This window comes from Protopterus annectens, chromosome 8.part0 (assembly GCF_019279795.1).
Source record: "Protopterus annectens isolate FY-2018-M chromosome 8.part0, PAN1.0, whole genome shotgun sequence".
In the NCBI taxonomy this organism is placed as follows: Eukaryota; Metazoa; Chordata; order Ceratodontiformes; family Protopteridae; genus Protopterus; species Protopterus annectens.
Window position 1 is genome coordinate 339,962,051 of NC_056741.1, and position 21,724 is coordinate 339,983,774.

Below are 21,724 nucleotides of genomic sequence, written 5' to 3' on the forward strand. Positions count from 1 at the left end.
TCCACCCATCCCTTTTCTTCACAGCCTATTAGTCCATGTACTGTCGATGTTTGTATGTGCACATTCATATTATTTATGTCAACAAATGGAATACGTGTGTTACACAGAATGTGCTGCAACATATTGTTGTCTGCATGTGTGTATGCATATATACCTATTACGAACTAGCTGACCTCCACGGGGCATTCCATAAGAACCAGCCCAACCAACACTGGCACACCTGGACCCATAAATGCAATGTACACGCGTAACATCCATTATCCACTTGTTATCGCAGCCATAACACACCTTTACACATTGCCGTCTCTGCCGAACGTTTAGGGCCCTATACACATTTTGTCCCACCTCGTGTACTCACAGAGTCTCCAGCCATGTGTATTTCCACATACGTGCCTTTCCTTGTGTTATGGGTACAGCCATTTGCTCTTAAAAAGTTTTGGTGGGCCCAGAATGGCCTACATTCCGTCTGTGTGTAAAGTAGACTTAGCCATTCAACGATGATATTCCCACTGGTAAAACCATGCCTGTATTGTGAGTGGCAGTGCTCTGCTCACACCTGTGCAGCTTTTTATGACATACGCTGACAGCACTGTATAATACCATGCTTGCGCATGATTTCCTTCACATCTCTTGTGTAAGCTGTATTGTTACAACATTCATTCTATATATATATATATATATATATATATATATATATATATATATATATAAAATGTAAGTAGACATGAATCTATACACATATATATGTGTGCGTGTATATATATATATATATATATATATATATATATATATATATATGTATATGCTGGGAACTGCTTACACCCGTGCAGGCGCAATTGCCTATGCTTACTGTGTCTTACATATGTTTCCTGCAGCTCATTTGTGCTTACTTGTGCCTTATTCATTATGACAGTATCACTTTGATTGATGGGTTCTTGTTAATAGTCCCATGCGATACATACGTTCACTTTGACATATTTAAATGTTGGCTTTACAGCAGAGTGACAATCATTCCACAAGGAAAATGATATGTGCTATAGTCGAACTTGAACCATTAATGGCTTTTTGTTGGGCGGATGCTCTAATCACCACACTATTGGTGTTCTGCTTCATTGATATGTATACCCATGGGTCATAATTACCCAAACACATGCCTCAACACTTCACTTACACAGCAATCATCCATTTACCTGTTGGGAAAACCGCACTACTACACATGCGCTATTCCCTATTCCCTACTGCTCTGGACCCATGCCGCATGTTGACTCACTCCGAGGGTATTCAAAACTCCAAAGCCTATAGTCCTGGCACATACGTGTGTTTGATTGTCAGGGTGTTTATGTGGTCATCCGGGTTTAGGCTTGTCTGACTGGGGACCGGGACTGCCCTGTACCTAGTTGAAAGTCAGACTTAGCACAAGGACATCGTTCATTCCACTTTTAGCGTCCTACCTGTGGTTGAGGATGCAGAGGTGTGCTCACCTCTGGCCATCCTGATATATAACAGCACTAAATATTACGGTTGGTTCCGCTGCTGTTTCCCTTCACATTCGTTGTGACTGTTATATTGTGACCATGTTCATTCTTCATAACTACATATAGATATATATACATATATATATATATATATATATATATATATATATATATATATATATATATATATATCGAGAGAAATATTCGACATTGAATCGAACACGAATATTTGCATGTTACATTAAAGAAGACACACACATTACATATGTCACTACGAATACAACTACTAAAACATACGTATGAAAATTAACATTCAAAATTGAGTAATGACATTGAATATAGAATGTAAGTATTGAATAAACAGCAAATTGACAGTGCAGTGCAAGGCAGGCATATGCAGTAACGCAAGTGCAGTAACCTGTACACTGCCTCTCTCTCAATTTGCAACAACTGACAATGTTTATTCAATTTTATATATTTTATTTCTGTTCCTTCCAGCCTTTTCCTTCAGCTATTCATGTTTAAGGGTAGTAAGTGTAGTTTTTGCAGCAGTTGTTCGCATTTCATTAGTGACTGCTTGTTTTGTTAACATGTAAACTGTCGGGTAATGTGACATTTTTATTTCACTTGTCGGTGATTCGTTGTTGAAGAACTGATGTCGCGATGTTATGACTTGTCGATCTATTCATATATATATATATATATATATATATATATATATATATAGATATATATAGATATATATAGATATATATCTATATATATATCTTTATATCTCTCTCCATATAAATCGGTCTGTACATACACATGCATATACACCTACATACGTTTTTACACTCCACATACTGTTTAATCACCGCCACCTACCTTTTCTAATGGACAAAGTGGGGCATTTTCGGGACACACATCAGATTTTACAGGCTGACACACCCACGGTCGGTACAGGGTTTAGAACTTTACTTATTTTCCTAGATGAGAGCTTATTCTTGTAGCAGTTTAGTTGCTTATTCTGTTTTTTGTAAAATTTACATATTTTTACATACAGAAATAACTGTTTTATGCAACTGTTACATGAAATATGGTACATAATTATTTCCTTCAATCACAGGACATTTGCCATTGTATTATTTTTGGTCAGGACACACCTGCCCAAACCGGAACTGTCCTTCACAGATGCACCCTGCTTACATCAGCACCTTAATCACCCTATATCCAACTGCCACTATGTGAATGTGTAAAGTATATATTCTCGATAATGCATGTGGGGAGCCGTGCATCACGGTCAGGTGTTTAATCCCGGGTAGTAGGTTCTGCATGACCGTCTGGAGGCTGAGCAGTCTCGTGAACCACTACTGCACATACAACTTGTGTCCAGATGTCTACAGGACTGGACATAGTGTCATGACACCAAGTCTGATGTTTACACAGGATACTTATCCCATGAGGGATATCCAAAAATTGAACAGACCAATAAACTTCAATATTTTTGGATTTACGAAAATGTGATAGGGTTATACATGCAATGGATACATAGTTTGTAATCCTGAGACTGCCTAGGGTGAGACTGCCTACTAGATATGAGTAGTGGTCACTATGTGCAGATATGGCTGTGCCAAGCTAGCAGCCCGAGTATGGCTGGATTTGGTGGACGTTCAGGAATGGGGGGGGGGGTTGTGTGCTGTAGAGGGGATGATGGGTATTCAATTATGCATCCAGGTGTGTTGAGGTTGGATGACTCAGTTCAGGCCAGACCATTATGTGGATATGTGCCAGTGACGTTTCTGTACATGTGTATCGCACATTATAATATTCATATGTTTGTGGGATTGTGTTCTACAGTATGGCCTGTCAGGTTGTATTGTGGATGTGTATGTTTGTTATTTGTGTTTCTTTCTGATTCACCCACTGCTCCCTCGTACACCTCCTGTTCACCTATTGTGCATCCAACACAGTCTCCCCTTGGCAAATTATTATATTACCCACCCCCATATTCCACACACACCATCCATTCCTTCTCTAGTTGATGGCCCACGGCACAGTCAAGGGAACACATTGAATACACTACATATCTCTGGTACCTGTATGGTTGTGAGGACTACACTAGCATTATTCACCTTCCACATGCTGTGCATCATGCACATAGGTAAACGCAAATACTTATCTTTCATGACATGGTAGGTAGACCCGGGTAATACCCATTCATCTTTGGCCCATCCAGACAAGAATGCCTTGGACCGCGAATGGGCAGATTTTGGGCGAATGCTCTGATCATTGGTAGGTTTGCTACCTTTTCATATGGCCAGGATGGGATATATAAGGGACACACATCAGATTTTTCAGGCCAACACATACCCACAGTCAGTACAATGGATAGTACTTTAGTTTTATGCCTAAATGTAAGCTTATTGTTGTAGCAGTTTAGCTGCTTCTTCTGTTTCATTTACTTGCTTATTCTGTTTCCTGCAACATGTAGGTATTTTACATATGGAAATAAGTATTGTATGTGATTATTACATAGGATTTAGGACATAATTATGTCCTACAATCGCAGGACATTTTACATTTATAATGGTTTTGGTATGGACACAACTGCCCAGAGCGGGACTGTCCCTCACAATGTGGGACAGGTGGTAACCCTCACCATTGGGCTTGGCTTAGCTATTGGCGGCGTGCTAACATGATGCATTTCACTTCCACTTGGTATAACTATCGACACTACAATGGAATATAGACACAGGGCTTTAAATGTCATTTGTTCAAGGGATGGGGACTCAATATTCAGCTATGTGCATTTGTGTTTGCTTCTTATTTTTGTGTTCACAAAACTGTCTTGCATGCTTTGCATACGTTTCAGTATCCACAGACGCTGACAGGTGTGATTACTATTAGAGGCAGGTTGTACTATTCAGCATTTTAGGTTGCATGTAAGCAGCTGACATGTCCACGCCTGCGTGTGGTGCTTGGACACGCCCCCAGCACTCACGCGTTTCCTATGCACGTGGATGTGGAGGCAGTGAGCCTTCATTAATATGCATATGACGCTACTGCTCCATCTCTACACCACACGGTTGGTGCAAGCCTAACGCCGTCCTTGCACCGAGCTTCATGAATCCCAGGGACTGTGTTTTACAGCACAATAAACCACTCCATTGCCTGCTAAAAGTATATATATAGTTAGAAAGCTTGTGAGGAAACTATTATTCTGTTGTTTTTATTTTACTTGGATTGCTTGTCTGTGCTCTTAATACAGAATTTCTGACTGGAAACATACCATCTATCCTGCTTGGATTACTTTTGAATACTTACTAATTTTGTATAATATTTAAAATTTTATATTTTTTATTAAGTTTTGACTTAGGAGGAGTTTAAGTTCGGTACGTCTACTACCATTTTCTGATCTGATTAATATACAGTGATTAACTAGATATATATGGACTGAAAATCTAAAATGCAGAGATGTTTCTTATAGTGTTTTGTTTTTGGACCCACTATACTTGTTTAGTGGGTGTTTGAGACTTCAGGGATACCACGGAGATTGCTTGTTTTTTGGTTGGCACTTTGGTTTCTGAGACAAAGGTTTTTCTTCTGTCAAAGGATCCCTGATCTGGTGTAGAATTCCAGCATTTTCAAACATGGATAATGACAGACTAAGAGATTTAGTAATTGTACCTATCTGGAATGATACAGAAGCAGATCAGATACAAATGGATACAAAAACTGGATAGTGAAGAATGGGCCCAGAAAATAAACTGCTGCTGTTCACTTAAAGTGTACTGGAACTTAAAAATTGCCACATTGTTTACATGTGACACCAGATAATAAACATTCTACCAAGGTTACAGACTTGTCAAGGTTCTTGGAATGCTTGCAGTTTAGTTACTTTTCTGGCTGTAGCTGGATAACTTCTAAGTATAGTGTAAAACAAGGTCTGAGCCAAACATAAATGAGCAATATTAGAGACAGAAAAGAAGCAGTCCTTTTATAGAAGGTAGAGAAAATAACAGTGACTAACACAAATCCCATTATATGCCAATGACATGGGAATTCAAAGCTACTTCCTTATGTCTGGCATGAGTCGTACAAAGTATTATGGGAAAGAGAAAGGGTTGAGGGAGAACAAGATCATGTTGATGCATCAAGCCCCATCAGTAGCTATGCTGTGGAAAACAGGCTAAAATTACAAATAAAACACTTAGAGTGATTTTGAGGTGTTAAAATAGGTCAGGAAACAAAGATAGAATAAAAAAAAAAGATTTTTTTGGTTCTAGGGTAGAGTTTTCCTTTAACTTTTTTATAGTCTGTGTCATCAGTCCCCCCCATATACATATATGTTTTAATGCATCTCCTGTCAGCTGGGATGAAATTATTTTGCCCACTCTGCTTTGTCCCAGTTTTCTTGAATAGCATGCCATTCAAATGCCACCAAATAAAAATTCTAGGTCACCCTCTATGCTTAACGTCTTTGCAGCAGGTACATTTCTCTGGATAGCTGTCATATCCATCAGTTCATCCAACTGCTGTTACAGCTGTATTCGCTTCTGGACTTTCGCCAGCATGCGTTCTACTAAGGTTTTTAAAATTCATTTATTCTTATAGACAAAGGAAAGCTAGCCATAAAACAGCACATACAAAGGCTTTGTTTGCAAACACACCAAAAAAACAGCAGCAAAATGTCTCTAGTTACAAACTCTGTAGGGAAGCATTAACTCAAACAGATCATGCACTCAGCAGCACAGGAATGGAAATGAATAATTTATTTGGCAGGTCCTTAGCTACAATACACAGATTCTTCACTTGTTAATCTCATTAAAAGAAAGTGGAGGCAGCAATGTATAAAATACACCTTTCTGTATAAGAAAAATGAAAATGAAATTAAAGTAAATGAAAATGCAGCCAACATAGCTTTCCTCAGTATTGACAATACTTTTAAAAATATACACAGTACCTCAAAACAAGGTTTTAAGTCCATGTAGGTTACTCCTCTGCTCAAAGTAGCCCTACTGCAGGCTTTCCTGTACCAGGCTTCAAAACAAAATGTCACAGCTGTAGGTCCTTCCTTCATCTCTACCAAACAAAATCTTCACCTGAGTATGTCTCAGGTTACATTCACAATAAAGTCTGATTGGGCCATTGAACTCTAATATTCCTGAGTCCTTGGCCCTCATCTGTTTTCTTATCTTTAATGAGCCTCCAACTGATTTCCTAACTTTCCACTTTCAGACAGCCTCATTTTATACAGCACTAAATAGCCAGTTGGATTCTTGTCATTTGACTAACTGAATTCATTGCCTGACTACAGTGCTATGAGAATTTTACCAGCCCAAGTCCACTCACTTGTAAAGGTGCATTCCACAGCTACTACTCAACCCTAAAAAACAAAATTACTATGTTTCCCCCAAATCACACACACACACCTGATAAAGCGAATTTCAAACTCTTGTCACTGAAAACTGAAATTGAAGTAGTCTCCTATAAAAAAAAAACTTGCTGGTGGAATTATAGATAATAACCTTAAATTTGACCTGCATGTTGAAAATAACACAAAAAAGACTCACCAAAAATTAACACAGCTCTACAGGCATAAAAACTTCCTTAGCAACACCACCAAAACTACTCTTGCCACAACCTACCTTCTGCAATCTCTCTTGTACTGTGCACCCTTTTTAACCAACCTTTAGGCTCCAGCTCAAAATAAGCTGGAGGCATGCTATAATAAGGATGCAAAATCTACCATCAGCAAACAATATCACAGCCAATACTATATTGTCCTTAAGGCTTCAAATTGTTTCATACTGCCTCTCCACTTAGATTACATACAGCCTATCTCAACACGCAACATTATTCACAAAGCCAATGACTGCCCTGATTTTATTCCTATTCTACATTGTTATCACCCTAATAGATGACTTCAGTCTAATAAACAACATGTTTTCAGTGTAATAAACACTTCAAATCCTCTGGCCAAAGTCTCTACTCTTACTCTATCACTAAAAATGGAATTCTGTCCCTCTGCAAACTAGGTTTACCTCTAAACCCTCCAACCTCAAACAATTACTGAAAGACTAATTAAATAAAACTTGGCTCTGGTCCTGCACTATCCCAGGCTGAACTAGTCCCTCCCTCCTTCTACCCCAGCATATGTTTGAGTATGTTCAGAGAGAATGAATTAGTAAACTCTATATTTCTTGTACAAAGAACAAATATATTTTTCCTAGACTATATGATATAGTTATCTCTGTTACAAAGAGTTCACTCAGTGTATTTAATGTTATTGCTACAAACTGCAACTTGTGAATACTTTGTCAATTGATAATGTACTTTTTCAACTTGTTATAGTTATCTAAATATTTGCTCTGTGTGTATAGGTTCACACTGGAAGAATTGAAGTGAATTTTTACTTTGTTAATATGTTATTCTTCTGTATTCGTTTTGTAATATTGTTATTTAACTGTAACCATATTATGTCATTGTAGAGCTTTTCTTCCCGGACCTCTGCTGAAAATGGAATATTATCACAGTTGGACTTGCCTGATAAACAAGTATCAAACAAATATAAATACATTTTCCCAAAGGCATTTACATTAGTTATTACTATTCACCAGAAACATTAGTTATGTCACTTTTCCACAACTGTTCTGCCGTCCCTTTCATTCTGCTCTTAATTACCCATTACTCAGTTGTGAAACAATTAAAAGTACAAGAACCTCTGTCTTAGATGGATTTAATGTAATTATTCACATCTTGCTTAGATATGATATAAATAATTATTAAAAAGCAATCCCTGCACTCTCAATGCATATACACTGGAAAATAAAACAAACAATTCACTGCAAAAGGAACCCTAACCAGAATATTTCTGCATGTTTGCATCTATCACAGGATTTCTTTAGAACATAAAAAAAACCATGATGAAGTATGTAGAACTTAAAAACCCTACCTACAGATCTTATGCAACATGACAATCAGCCCCTGGAAACTGAATTAAACTATATTATAATATATTACAAAACGTTTGAAGTGGAACAAAATCATAACTTATCAGTCTTTCTTTTTAGGATAAATAGATTAAAGAACTCAATAATACTCTGGTTGTAGATTCTTTTGTGGCATGTTGTTTCTTTTATTTTCCACTTTATGCACACTAATGGTGTTAAGTGTGTGTGTGTTTTTTTGTGCAGTCATAACCATTTATATAATCACATAATTTATTCAAATCAAGTTCCAGCCTTCCTTCACTAATCTTTCTTTCAAATGACTTTTGCTTGTTGTTTCACAATATAAATCAAATAGTGGCTTTGGATATTGTTCTCCCTTGTATCAGCCCCCCTGCTCATTGAATTGTATTATCTCAGCTCCAGTTCCATTTCCAGCTGTTATCAGGCTAGAAATGTAGATATTTCATCCCAAAAAAATGGAATTCCTACTCTTGTTGCTCCATCAGCTACTCTTACTGAATCAGCAAACACAGAATTATTTGAATCTTGATATACTGAGCCCACCTCTATCCTGTGAAGTCATGATGTTCCTCTTGAATATCTTCTTCAGTGCCATCTTTTCATGCCATGGAGGCCATGGATGAAGTACTTGATGTTGTATTCGGGAGCCACCATACCTCTCAGGCTCTTAGCACAAGAAATCTTGAAAAAGCCAAAAATAATTGGGGACAAAGGCCCCAAAATAGGGCTATATTTAATTATTGCTCTTATAAATTTAGAAAGGTGCTAGACTAATGAGATTTAGCATGCATTTTTAAAGGATATGAAGACTGAAACTGTAATGTATCTCAGTATTTAGTGGCTTAAATTCTCAATGATTTGTCAAAAACCCATAGATTTTATGAGGAAAGGACAAAAATATGAAGCAAAAATGTTGATATTATGTGAAAATATGGATAGTTGAGAGGGTATGTAAGCCCCCTTGCTTTAATTTTATCATATTGCATAGCACAGCACACACCATGGTCATGGTGGTTCCTTCCTCAGGGAAATACTGGAGGGCACCCCCAGATCTAGTCTAGCACTGTAATCATGATTTAAGCCTCCAAATCTTGAACATTTACTAAGCTTTTCTGTACGTGCACACTGTGTATGTTTTCCATGAGGGTGCGGTGAGTGTATCATCAGTTTCAGTTAAAGTAGATAATGACTCACAGTGGTGCAGCGGTTAACATTGTCGCCTCACAGCAAGAGGTTCTCTGGTTCGATTCTCGGCAGGGGTGCCTTCTGTGTGGAGTTTGCATGTTCTCCCTGTGTTTGCGTGGGTTTCCTCCGGGTACTCTGGTTTCCTCCCACATTCCAAAGACATGCATCTGGAGTGTTTCTCCCCGGGTCTCCGCTGAAAACAGGCTCTGTGGAACCTAGTCGGACATTCCCGGTCAACAAATGTTAAAAAAAAAAAAAAAAATTAAAAAAAATAAATATTAAACAAGCTTTATTTAGCCATTGGCATTCTTTTACATGGCAGTCAAATCAAAGAAAGAGGTTCTCTGCTTTATTACTCAGATGAGGTACCTTTCTAAAGGATATGAATGTTGATTTTAATTGGCATGTATTACTTTAAATGCTTTTAAGTGTTTCATGGTATTAACTGGTGACTTTATTGTTTAATTGCCTATTTAGTAGTGTATATAAAACAAGTGTGTGATGTGAAGTAACTGGGTACTCAAAGAAGGCAGTGTATGCCAAGACATCAGAGAGGGATACATTTTATTCATTGGGTTCCTGGTCTTTGTTCTTCATTGTATTTGCTACCTTCTATGTGGAGTCTTCATGTCCTTCTATTTACATATGAGTTTTCTTCAACATCAGAAGGACATGGCATACCACAAGTTTCAGAGGAATGAAAGTTTCCTAACAGCCATAGAGTGTCATATGTGGTATACACAATCTGCACATAGTTTGCACTAGCTGCCTTTTCAGTCCATATCTATTGAATACCTGCAGGTCATAACACTGGCCAAAATGCTGTGTGCTTTTTCATTGCTTTGTGTTTTCAATAAATTAGTTCATTATTTTATCCTGGTGAGGTCTTTCGTTACATGTAGCCAAGACATTATATTAGTGCATGGTATTCTTAAGAAATGATAGACTTTTGCCCTACATACATAGACACGCTCTGGTGTTCTACATCAGTTTTTACTTCAACGTTTTATGCAAGTAGCAAACTATTGCACTTATTCTGAATTGCAGACATGGCAATGTTTGTTATATGTGCCTTCCACATTTCATCATTTCTGCTCTAATTCTGCAGACTGTTTTCAGGAATTGCAAATGGTCAGTGAATGTCTGCACATTCAGTACAGTGTGTTACCATAAGAACATTTTTTTCTTTCTTTCTTTTTACTAGTCCTTTATCTGACCAATGCTGTTCTATACCTTGTCAATTTCCAAAAGTGTCTGGAGTAAAGTGTCACTAGTAATTGATATAATAAGCATTATCACTATCTCAATCTTTATTTCAGCTTTATGTCTGTATGTAAAAGAGATCTTTCAATTTCCTATCCAATAGTTTGTTGGAAAGTCTAATCACTTTTAAGTTGGAATTCTCTTTTCTTCTAAAAATGAATTACAGTACAGTCTGATTAAGTACAGAAATAAAGCTATGACACTACTTTACTAACCATTATGTTTTTTTTTCTGTCATTACTTTTTTGCTTAACCCCTGTACGGAAGCCTAGTGGAGGAAAGAAAGCAGATATCTGAAAACATTTTAGAGCTGAACTCTGTTAAACATTACAGATGATGGCTACACATAGAATATACAATAGAAATTCCACAAGACAATTATTTACATGTATAAAGGGCAGATTTTATGAACAAAATTATGTTTTGATAAGTATTGTTATTTGCAAATACCTAGAAAAAAAGTCATTTTAATATATGTTATACTGGGCTTTTATACCATGTTGATTGTTTGTCCCATGGTTACTGGCTTCCAGCACCTGTTTTCATAATTCAGGAAATATTAAAATGGACGTTATTTTTTTTGTATTTAGGAAATATTATTAGATACTGGAGTCAGCATACCTGTCTCATTGCTTTCTGAATCTTTACACCTCTGGGTCATCATCTTCCACTCAGGTAGTTCACAAGATGTGTAACTGGAAATTACTTAAGATAGATAGGGCATGTGTTAATATAATGCATAACATAGCCAGGACAACATGCATGTATAATACAGTCTACATACCTTTACAAGTGATAGGAATAATATAGTATGTAATGAGGAGTGACATGTATTAGCCATAGGTAACAAAGTTGGTGTATGGTACATGTAACTGTGGTGCATTTATAATGCTAGACTGTACCAATATTCTATTTACTACGTGTGCATGATAAGTATGGCATAGTTGTCTCTTACGTTATAGACTCTGGTACTGCTGGGAGCTACATAGTACTTTAAGATGATCATGGCACATGGAGGCATCACTCAGGTAATGGCTTTAAAATGTTCAATAGTGATGTAGTGTATACCAACTACTTAATTAGAACAAGGAATATTACTTTACAAAAAGATACTGACAGCTGCATCCATTATTACATCAGATCTCTAATGAAAGTGAGAATACAAATTATAGAGTATCATGTGAGTGATTTCAAAGTATAGATTTCATAAAAATGAAATTCCACAATATATAATAGACTTTTAAGAGCTGTACACTAAAAATAGCATGTGAATATTTACTAAAGCAAATACATATTGCAGATGTCATGTTGATTGAAATATATATATATTTTTTTTCAATTCCTTTTTATTAGGGTTATATCAAAATCAAATGAAGACAAGAAAACGATATAACAGAGAATAAAACAATAACATACAATATACAGACCTACAAACATAAAACCTATATACATTAGATAACCTATATACAGTTCTCATCTATATCAAGCTATGCAGCATACAGAAATATGTGTTACAATCATGTCAGAATGAGTTCAAATATCATTTTCCAAGTGTCCTTCTGGGTCCTTTTTTTCCTCATGGAATACCATAAATATTTATGAGCCAGGAGTTGTTTACTAGCTGTTTGCTTGAATCCATCCCATGTTATTTTGGACCTGTCTTTCCAATTTAATGTGATGTAGTATTTTATTAGCATAAATGTTGTAACTAGAATGTGCGTGTGATTATTCTTCATTCCTATAGGAGGTACGTGTAAGAGGGCAAATTTCCAGGATAAGGTTGATTTTTCATAGCCCATTTTCTCTAATTTGACTCTTAAGGCACACCAAAGTTTTTATGTACATTTACAACTCCAAAATATATGAATAATATCAGCTTCTTTGGAGGGGCAGAATTGGCAAAAAGGTGGGAGTTCTTTGTACATTTTATTTAATATTGTGGGTGTAAAATATGCGTTGTTTAGGATCATAAGTTGAGTATATCTGAGCTTCTGAAGGAGAATATCTTTGGAAAATTTCTGAATTGCCTGTGCAATTATATTGGAGGTAATTGTAGGGTCTTGTTTTGTCTAGTAATTGGAGTGGATAGCTTCTTTCGTGTGTCTAAGTGAGATAATGAATTTATAGGTATTTGAGATCATTTTTTTTTTCCGTGTCATCATATCCCAAAGTGTTCTACATGTATCTATATGTTGATCTGGGATGTCAGTATCCTTCCAAAATCTGTAACATACTTCTTTCAGTTGTCGTATCATAATTGTATATTTAAATGGGAGATTAAGTTTGTTTCTAATATTAGTTATAGATTCCTGCCTAAGTAGATAAATGTCTAAAACTGTCTTTTCTTTCAGTAGTGGGTATGAATTCAGGTCAATCATCTTTTCATTTAGTTGAATATTGGGGTTAAGGTGTAATGGTTGGAAAGTATAAAAAGCAGTTAATAGATTTAGCGATTGGAAGAGATTTTGTGTTATTTTAATTTGTTCCCATATGTCGTTTTGTATTTTGTATCTCCTTCTGGATATTCCCTTTAGAAATGGGAGGGCCTTGGGATTAAATTGTAATGTTTTAACATAGTTATGATATAATTTCAACCAGGTTGGGCACCACATATTGATTTGTTCCTGTAATTTGCAATATTAATTAGTCTACTACCTTTGGTAATTTCATAATACAGTTTAAAGTCAGGCAAGCCCACCCCACCTTTGTCCTTTGGATATATAAGTTTTTGATAACTTATCCTGCTGGGTCTTGGATGCCAGGCAATTTTGAGAGGGTTGATTGGATGTTATTGAAGACTTTATTGTGGATCAGTGTATTGGTTGCGTTAAATATAAAAAGTATTCTGGGAGGATATTCATTTTAATGATGGCTACTCTAGAGAGAAGGGGAGTTTCAATTGTGTCCATCTTACCAAGTCTTTTTGTATGGTGTTCCATGTTTTAATCACATTGTCCTGATAGTAATTATGTGCATCGGTATAGAATGCTATTCCTAGGTATTGTATGGGGTCACTGACTTTAATATTAGGTATAGTACCTGCAGTTGGGAATTGAGCGTAGTTATTAATCGGGAATATTGTTGTCTTATCCAAGTTTACCTTATAGTTCGCGAACTTTGAAAATAATTCTATTGAATTATTGATTTTGTAAAGATCCGTGTTGGGAAGAGAATAATATATATTTAAGTCATCTCATGCGCTGATAGAGAAATTTCAGTGTTAAAAAGGAGGGGTATATTATGAAATGTTCTTTGTTTTATTAGTAAGAATAAGGGCTCAATATATAGGTTGAATAGGAAAGGTGATAGGGGGCATCCTTGTCTAATCCCATTGTTAATATTTATTTTTTTGGAGCTAAGTTTATTAATTTGTAGAGTGGTATATGCTCTGTTGTGTAAAGTGTTTATATAGTGAATAAACTGTGTAGGAAAGTTAAATTTTTGCAGAATCAAGGTCAGAAATGACTTATTGATTCTATCAAATGCTTTAGAAGCGTCTATAGCTAAGGTGTAGATAGGTGTTTGTTTCTTTAGGGATAAAGATATCATTGCTTCAAGAGTTAGAGTTTGATCAACTGTTTGTCTCTGATTGATAAACCCGGATTGTTCTGGGGAAATAATTTTTGTAATTATAGTCTTAGTTCTATTAGCCAAAATTGCTGCCATAATTCTCATATCCAAATTAATAATAGAAATGGGCCTGTAATTATTAGGGTTGGTCATGTCCTTGTTTGGTTTAGGTATTAATATGGTTCTGGATGCATTTAGGTGCAGGTCAGAGATACCCTCTTGTATTATGTGATTATATAGGTGATGTAGTATGATCGACATCTTAGAACTAAAGCATTTGTAGAACTCGGCTGAGAAACCATCAGGACCCGGTGCCTTATTATTTTTGAGGTTATTAATTATAGTTTTGATGTCCACTTGTGTAAGTTCAGCTGATAGAGAAGTTTGTTGTTGTACCTCTAGCCTGGGGAAGTTTAGTTCATTAATAAATAAAAGTAGTTCCTGTTCATTGAATGTTTTTGGGGAAGGGTTGTACACCTCTTCATATATGCTCTCGAAGACCTTAACTATATCTTGTGAGTTAGAGTAACTGTTTTGCTGAAAAATAAGTTTGAGATATGTGGATTAGGTTTAGGTTGATTCAACAGTCTTGCCAAGAATCTAGAGGGGAGTTGGGCCCACTGTGAGTAATTGGCTAGGTTTTTTATTTCTTGAAATGATAGGTTTTCTGCTTGTAGTGCTAGTAACTTAGCTTGAAGTTGATTAATGCAGTACTCTACCTCCATGGAATAAGACTGCTGCAGCCTAAGCTCAAGTTTAGATATTTCATCCTTAATACTTTTTTCTTTGGTGAAAATATTTTTCTTATAGAAAGTGTATTTATTGATTAACATCCCTCTAATTAATACCTTGGTGGTAGCCCAAGTTATATCGAACGGAAAGGTGTTATCTACAATAGCTAAAATGCATTGGTCCAGTAATAAGTCAATTTCTTTTCTAATATCTTGTTTTTCTAATAAGTTAGGGTTCAAGTGCCAGAGTCTATTATTGTTATGTCATGAGTTGCAATGTGCCCAGTCTATTGTAAGGGTGATTTTCGAGTGATCCGATAGAGATCTAGGTTCTGTGTCTAGTGAAAGTTTAAATTGTAATAGGGTGTCCGAGACTAAGAAGAAATCCAGTCTGGACCAAGTTTAATGACACTGTGAAAACAAGGTAAAACCTTTACTATTTGTGTGAGGGATGGTAATGAGGTGTGGGTCGCTAAGTCTAAAATTATTTTGATTTCGAAAAGGGCAGTAGTGGCCTGTGAGTTGAATTTAGCTTTTTTGTTTGTTCTATCTATATTTGGGTCTTGAATAGAGTTCCAGTCCCCCCCTAGGATGTAGTAGTGTTCTGGGAAGGAGTTTATTAACTTATAGATGCCCATAATAAATTTGTGTTGAGAGGAGCAAGGGGCATATACATTTACTATCAAGATTGGTTTGTCTACTTTGTCAATTTTTGTTATAAAATAACACCATCTGCCTTCTGGGTCTGAATCTTGTCTTAAAATATTGTATTGGAACAAATTTTTAATAATGATGGCAACTCCTGCTTTATTGGTGTTATTACCAGCTGCTATAATGGATTTGATCCATTTTTTATTTGCCGTGTGAACCCACTGCTCCTTTAGTCTAGATTGGATTTATAGACAAGATGCATGAAAAGTTTTTTCTTATTATCTGTTTGTAAACCTTTAACATTCACAAAAAATAGTAGTACAGTTTGGTACCAATGAAGGCTGTCTTCCAAAACCACGAAATCAAAGCCACACTCCACAAAATCCACTCGTTTTTCACAGATAAGACACTGTTTATTGGACAAATAGAACTCAGTAAAATGGATTTAGCGCTTTCGTCTCCACACTGGAATCAATTAGAAGCACCTCTCCCATTCCTTTTATACATCCATTGGGGAGTACTAATTAAAACAATTACACAATGAATCAATTAAATAGTTCCAAAAATACAGAGTGAAATACAGTTGGAGTCAGAAAATGTCAATACAGCTTATATATATATATATATATATATATATATATATATATATATATATATATATATATATATAAAATATATAACTTCTCTATAAAAATGTATATATGTATACCTTCTCTATAAAAATAATCTATAAATTATCTATAAATTAAATAGAATTGATGTGTTGCATTACACATGATACACCAACACTTTTGTGTAAAAGTGTATAAATATATTGAGATATAAATATATAAAAATATATATATATATGAAAAATATATGAAATGTTGAGTAAAATATACGTACAAATACTAAACAGAATACAAAAAGACAGACATTAAAATGTTCAGAATATAAGGTTTTAAAAAACATATAAAATCAATATAAGGTTGATATAAAATTGATAATGTGTACTAAAAATTCTAACCACTAGGGTACATAAATACCAACAATAATATTGATTTCTAAAATCTAAAAAGTGTTTTTGATATATTTTAAGATTTATGTCTCTTAGGGTCTTCTGATAAAATTTTTAGGGCTGGTGTAATTGAAATGTGGTTGTTAAGACCCTTACCACTACAAGCATCAAGTTTAAGTTGCCATATCATCTCTCTATATGCTAGTTTGGTCTCCCAATCACCACCTCTCTCAAAATGTAAAACTTCTTCAAGGACCCAAAACTTAAAATTAGCTTCATGACATGTTTGTGAATGTCTAAAAAGTGCATTATTTTCATTCTTCCGGTTGATATCCCTCATGTGTTCGTATATTCCTTTCCTTAGATGTCGCTCTGTTTTGCCAATGTAGTATGCCCAACAGAATTTACAATAAACTAGGTATACCACCCCTTTGGTGTAACAACTACTATACTTTTTGGACCTCAATGTTGTTCTTAGTGTGGGAATTAAAAACTCTTTTTCACCTGCTATAAATGGACATTGTGGGCATCTTCCACATCTGAAAGTGCCCTTTTTCTTTGAAACAGTTCCACTCTCATTATTATCTTTTCTGCTCTCCAAAATATTCTTCAAATTATTATTCCTCCTAAAACTATATGTCAACTTATTTTGGAAAACCATAACATGGGTGGGCATAGCTTTGAACATTTCCCAGGTCTCGTTAATGCATTTTTTGAGCCATCCTATACCGTTATAGTGAGTAAGGGTCATACAGGGCAATGAATGCTTACTATTCACCTGTTTAGGAACTCCATTACCATAACTCACCACATCTAGTATATTGTTTGTATTATTATTGTTAACATTGTTTAATAAGGGTATATAAATTGTACCCCATCTATCTACCACGTATTCTTTGATGGGTTGTGTTAACTCAAGAGGGTAACCTCTTTTTTGAAACATATTTTGTATCATATCAATTTCACAAAGGAAATCATCTTTGTCAGATGTCATTCTGGCTGCCCTAATCATCTGTCCCTTTACAATATTTCTTTTAGTTGGGCTGGATGGTCACTATCAAAGTGTAAATATGCATTGGAGTGATATTCTTTCCTATAAATTGTAGATTTGTAACTTTTGGCTTCATAGTTCTTTTGTAACTTAACATCTAAGAAATGTATCTCTTGAGAGTCACTTTGGTGTGTAAACTTTAAAAAGTTGGTACTATTGTTAATATACTTGGTAAATTCAGTTATTTTTTCCTCAGAACCTTCCCAAAGAATAAGGATGTCATCTAAAAATCTGTAGTAACTTTTAATCCGGTTAAAAAACTCAGACCAGTCCAACAACCCTCATATGCCCAGATTACCAACAACAGCAACCACAACCTATATATGAGGAGACCCTACAGGTAGAGCAGCCCTTTGGCAACCTTTCCAATATAGGTTCCATGATAGAGACAGACAATCAACTAACTATACATTCTAGGAATGATTTTTACATTTTTAATTATACAGATATAAATATAAATGAGGTGTATTTTAAACTTTTTACAAAAGGTTTTACTTTTATACCCAATAAGAAGCCCAATATTGAAAACATTTTACTGGATGTTAAGATTTTCACAAGGAAATTGAATTTCTTACACATTTTTAAAGAGAAAGGAGACCTACATGATAAAGAAAAAGCGGTGTTGATTAGGCGAAGCACATACAACCCTCCCCATCACCATGACATATATAACTTTGAAAATACCCTCATCAGAAGGATTCAGAGTGAATACCATGACAATAAGAACAGAGATGGAAGTAATTTAACTGATGATGAGTATAAGCTTCTTAATGAACTAAGACAAAATGATATGATTCGGGTAATGAAACCGGACAAAGGTGGGGGGATTGTGCTCATGGACAAATGGGATTACACCAATAGAATGCTCACAATTTTAAATAATGTTAGTAGCTATACTATAGCTTCTAAGAATGAAATTAACATCTCTTATCAAAAAATTGATTTTATCATAGAAGATAATTTATTACAGGGGCTTATTGATTTGGATTTGTACAACTTTTTAAAAGTAAGTAAACCTGTCATCCCTGCTATTTTTGGTATACCAAAAACTCATAAATGTATTACAAATCCTCATATGAGACCTATTGTCTCATCAAAAGGATCCAAGACCCAACCTTTAGCTATTTATATCGACACGAAACTTAAAAAGTGTCACAGTAGATATCCACACATACTAATTGATTCCTGGGACTTTTTACAGAAAATTAATAATGTTGTATACAGTGATGACGTCAAGTTTATTACAATAGATGTCAAAGATCTTTTTTCGGTTATACCCCATGCAATAGGTATGGAATGGTTTGAAAACATGTTAGTAGAGATGAATTTGCTGACACCGGACGAATTTAAGTTGGTACTAGAATTTATGGAACTGGTGTTAAAAAATAATTATTTGTTTTTTCAAGGTGAAATCTATCACCAAAAAGAAGGGGTTGCGATGGGGGCAGCTTGTTCCCCCATCTATGCCAACATCATTATGTTGTATTGGGAAAGACATTATTTATTTAAATCTGAGTTTTTTAACCAGATTAAAAGTTACTACAGATTTTTAGATGACATCCTTATTCTTTGGGAAGGTTCTGAGGAAAAAAATAACTGAATTTACCACGTATATTAACAATAGTACCAACTTTTTAAAGTTTACACACCAAAGTGACTCTCAAGAGATACATTTCTTAGATGTTAAGTTACAAAAGAACTATGAAGCCAAAAGTTACAAATCTACAATTTATAGGAAAGAATATCACTCCAATGCATATTTACACTTTGATAGTGACCATCCAGCCCAACTAAAAATAAATATTGTAAAGGGACAGATGATTAGGGCAGCCAGAATGACATCTGACAAAGACGATTTCCTTTGTGAAATTGATATGATACAAAATATGTTTCAAAAAAGAGGTTACCCTCTTGAATTAACACAACCCATCAAATAATACGTGGTAGATAGATGGGTACAATTTATATACCCTTATTAAACAATGTTAACAATAATAATACAAACAATATAATAGATGTGGTGAGTTATGGTAATGGAGTTCCTAAACAGGTGAATAGTAAGCATTCATTGCCCTACATGACCCTTACTCACTATAACGGTATAGGATGGCTCAAAAAATGCATTAACGAGACCTGGGAAATGTTCAAAGCTATGCCCACCTGTGTTATGGTTTTCCAAAATAAGTTGACATATAGTTTTAGGAGGAATAATAATTTGAAGAATATTTTGGAGAGCAGAAAAGATAATAATGAGAGTGGAACTGTTTCGAAGAAAAAGGGCACTTTCAGATGTGGGAGATGCCCACAATGTCCATTTATAGCAGGTGAAAAAGAGCTTTTAATTCCCACACTAAGAACAACATTGAGGTCTAAAAAGTATAGTAGTTGTTACACCAAAGGGGTGGTATACCTAGCTTATTGTAAATTCTGTTGGGCATACTACATTGGCAAAACAGAGCGACATCTAAGGAAAAGAATATACGAACACATGAGGGATATCAACCGGAAGAATGAAAATAATGCACTTTTTAGACATTCACAAACATGTCATGAAGCTAATTTTAAGTTTTGGGTCCTTGAAGAAGTTTTACATTTTGAGAGAGGTGGTGATTGGGAGACCAAACTAGCATACAGAGAGATGATATGGCAACTTAAACTTGATGCTTGTAGTGGTAAGGGTCTTAACAACCACATTTCAATTACACCAGCCCTAAAAATTTTATCAGAAGACCCTAAGAGACATAAATCTTAAAATACATCAAAAACACTTCATAGATTTTAGAAATCAATATTAATGTTGGTATTTATGTACCCTAGTGGTTAGAATTTTTAGTACACATTATCAATTTTATATCAACCTTATATTGATTTTATATGTTTTTTAAAACCTTATATTCTGAACATTTTAATGTCTGTCTTTTTGTATTCTGTTTAGTATTTGTACGTATATTTTACTCAACATTTCATATATTTTTCATATATATATATATTTTATATATTTATATCTCAATATATTTATACACTTTTACACAAAAGTGTTGGTGTATCATGTGTAATACAACACATCAATTCTATTTAATTTATAGATAATTTATAGATTATTTTTATAGAGAAGGTATACATATATACATTTTTATAGAAAAGTCATATATTTTATATATATATATATATATATATATATATATATATATATATATATAAAAGCTGTATTGACATTTTCTGACTCCAACTGTATTTCACTATGTATTTTTGAAACTATTTAATTGATTAATTGTGTAATTGTTTTAATTAGTACTCCCCAATGGATGTATAAAAGGAATGGGAGAGGTGCTTCTAATTGATTCTGAAGAGGTCTCCAGTGTGGAGACGAAAGCGCTAAATCCATTTTACTGAGTTCTATTTGTCCAATAAACAGTGTCTTATCTGTGAAAAACGAGTGGATTTTGTGGAGTGTGGCTTTGATTTCGTGGTTTTGGAAGACAGACTTCATTGGTACCGAACTGTACTACTATTTTTTGTGGAAACCTTTAACATTTCATGAGGCTAACTTCAACATCTTTTCTTTAGGACTTGAATACCAAATTGGAAGCTATGTACTGTACTGCTAAATAACCGTATCACTGCAGGACCCCGAACACATACATACATTATTAGATATAGATGAGAAACTCTTCCAGCTTTATCCCAGTGCCTAACCACTACCTCTGTCCCCCTGGAAGAGATTGGGATACCAGTTCTTATTAGAAGCACAATTGTTAGATAGAGACTATAGAAATTCTTTTTAGGGTTTAACCATGGGGTATCCCTATTCATCCAGTATCCCAGTTCGTTAAACCAATACCAGC

At 35.0% G+C, this 21,724-nt stretch overlaps 1 protein-coding gene across 3 annotated transcripts in view; it reads right to left on the reverse strand.

Annotated features, from left to right (window-relative positions):
* LOC122808795 (natural killer cells antigen CD94-like) overlaps positions 1-21,724 on the reverse strand; it is a 514,803-nt gene that overhangs the window by 163,323 nt on the left and 329,756 nt on the right. For all 3 annotated transcript variants that reach the window (XM_044079841.1, XM_044079840.1, XM_044079842.1), the window contains exon 5: positions 11,501-11,584. In XM_044079841.1, the coding sequence (XP_043935776.1) occupies positions 11,501-11,584 (84 nt within the window). The remainder of the gene's footprint in view (positions 1-11,500; positions 11,585-21,724) is intronic.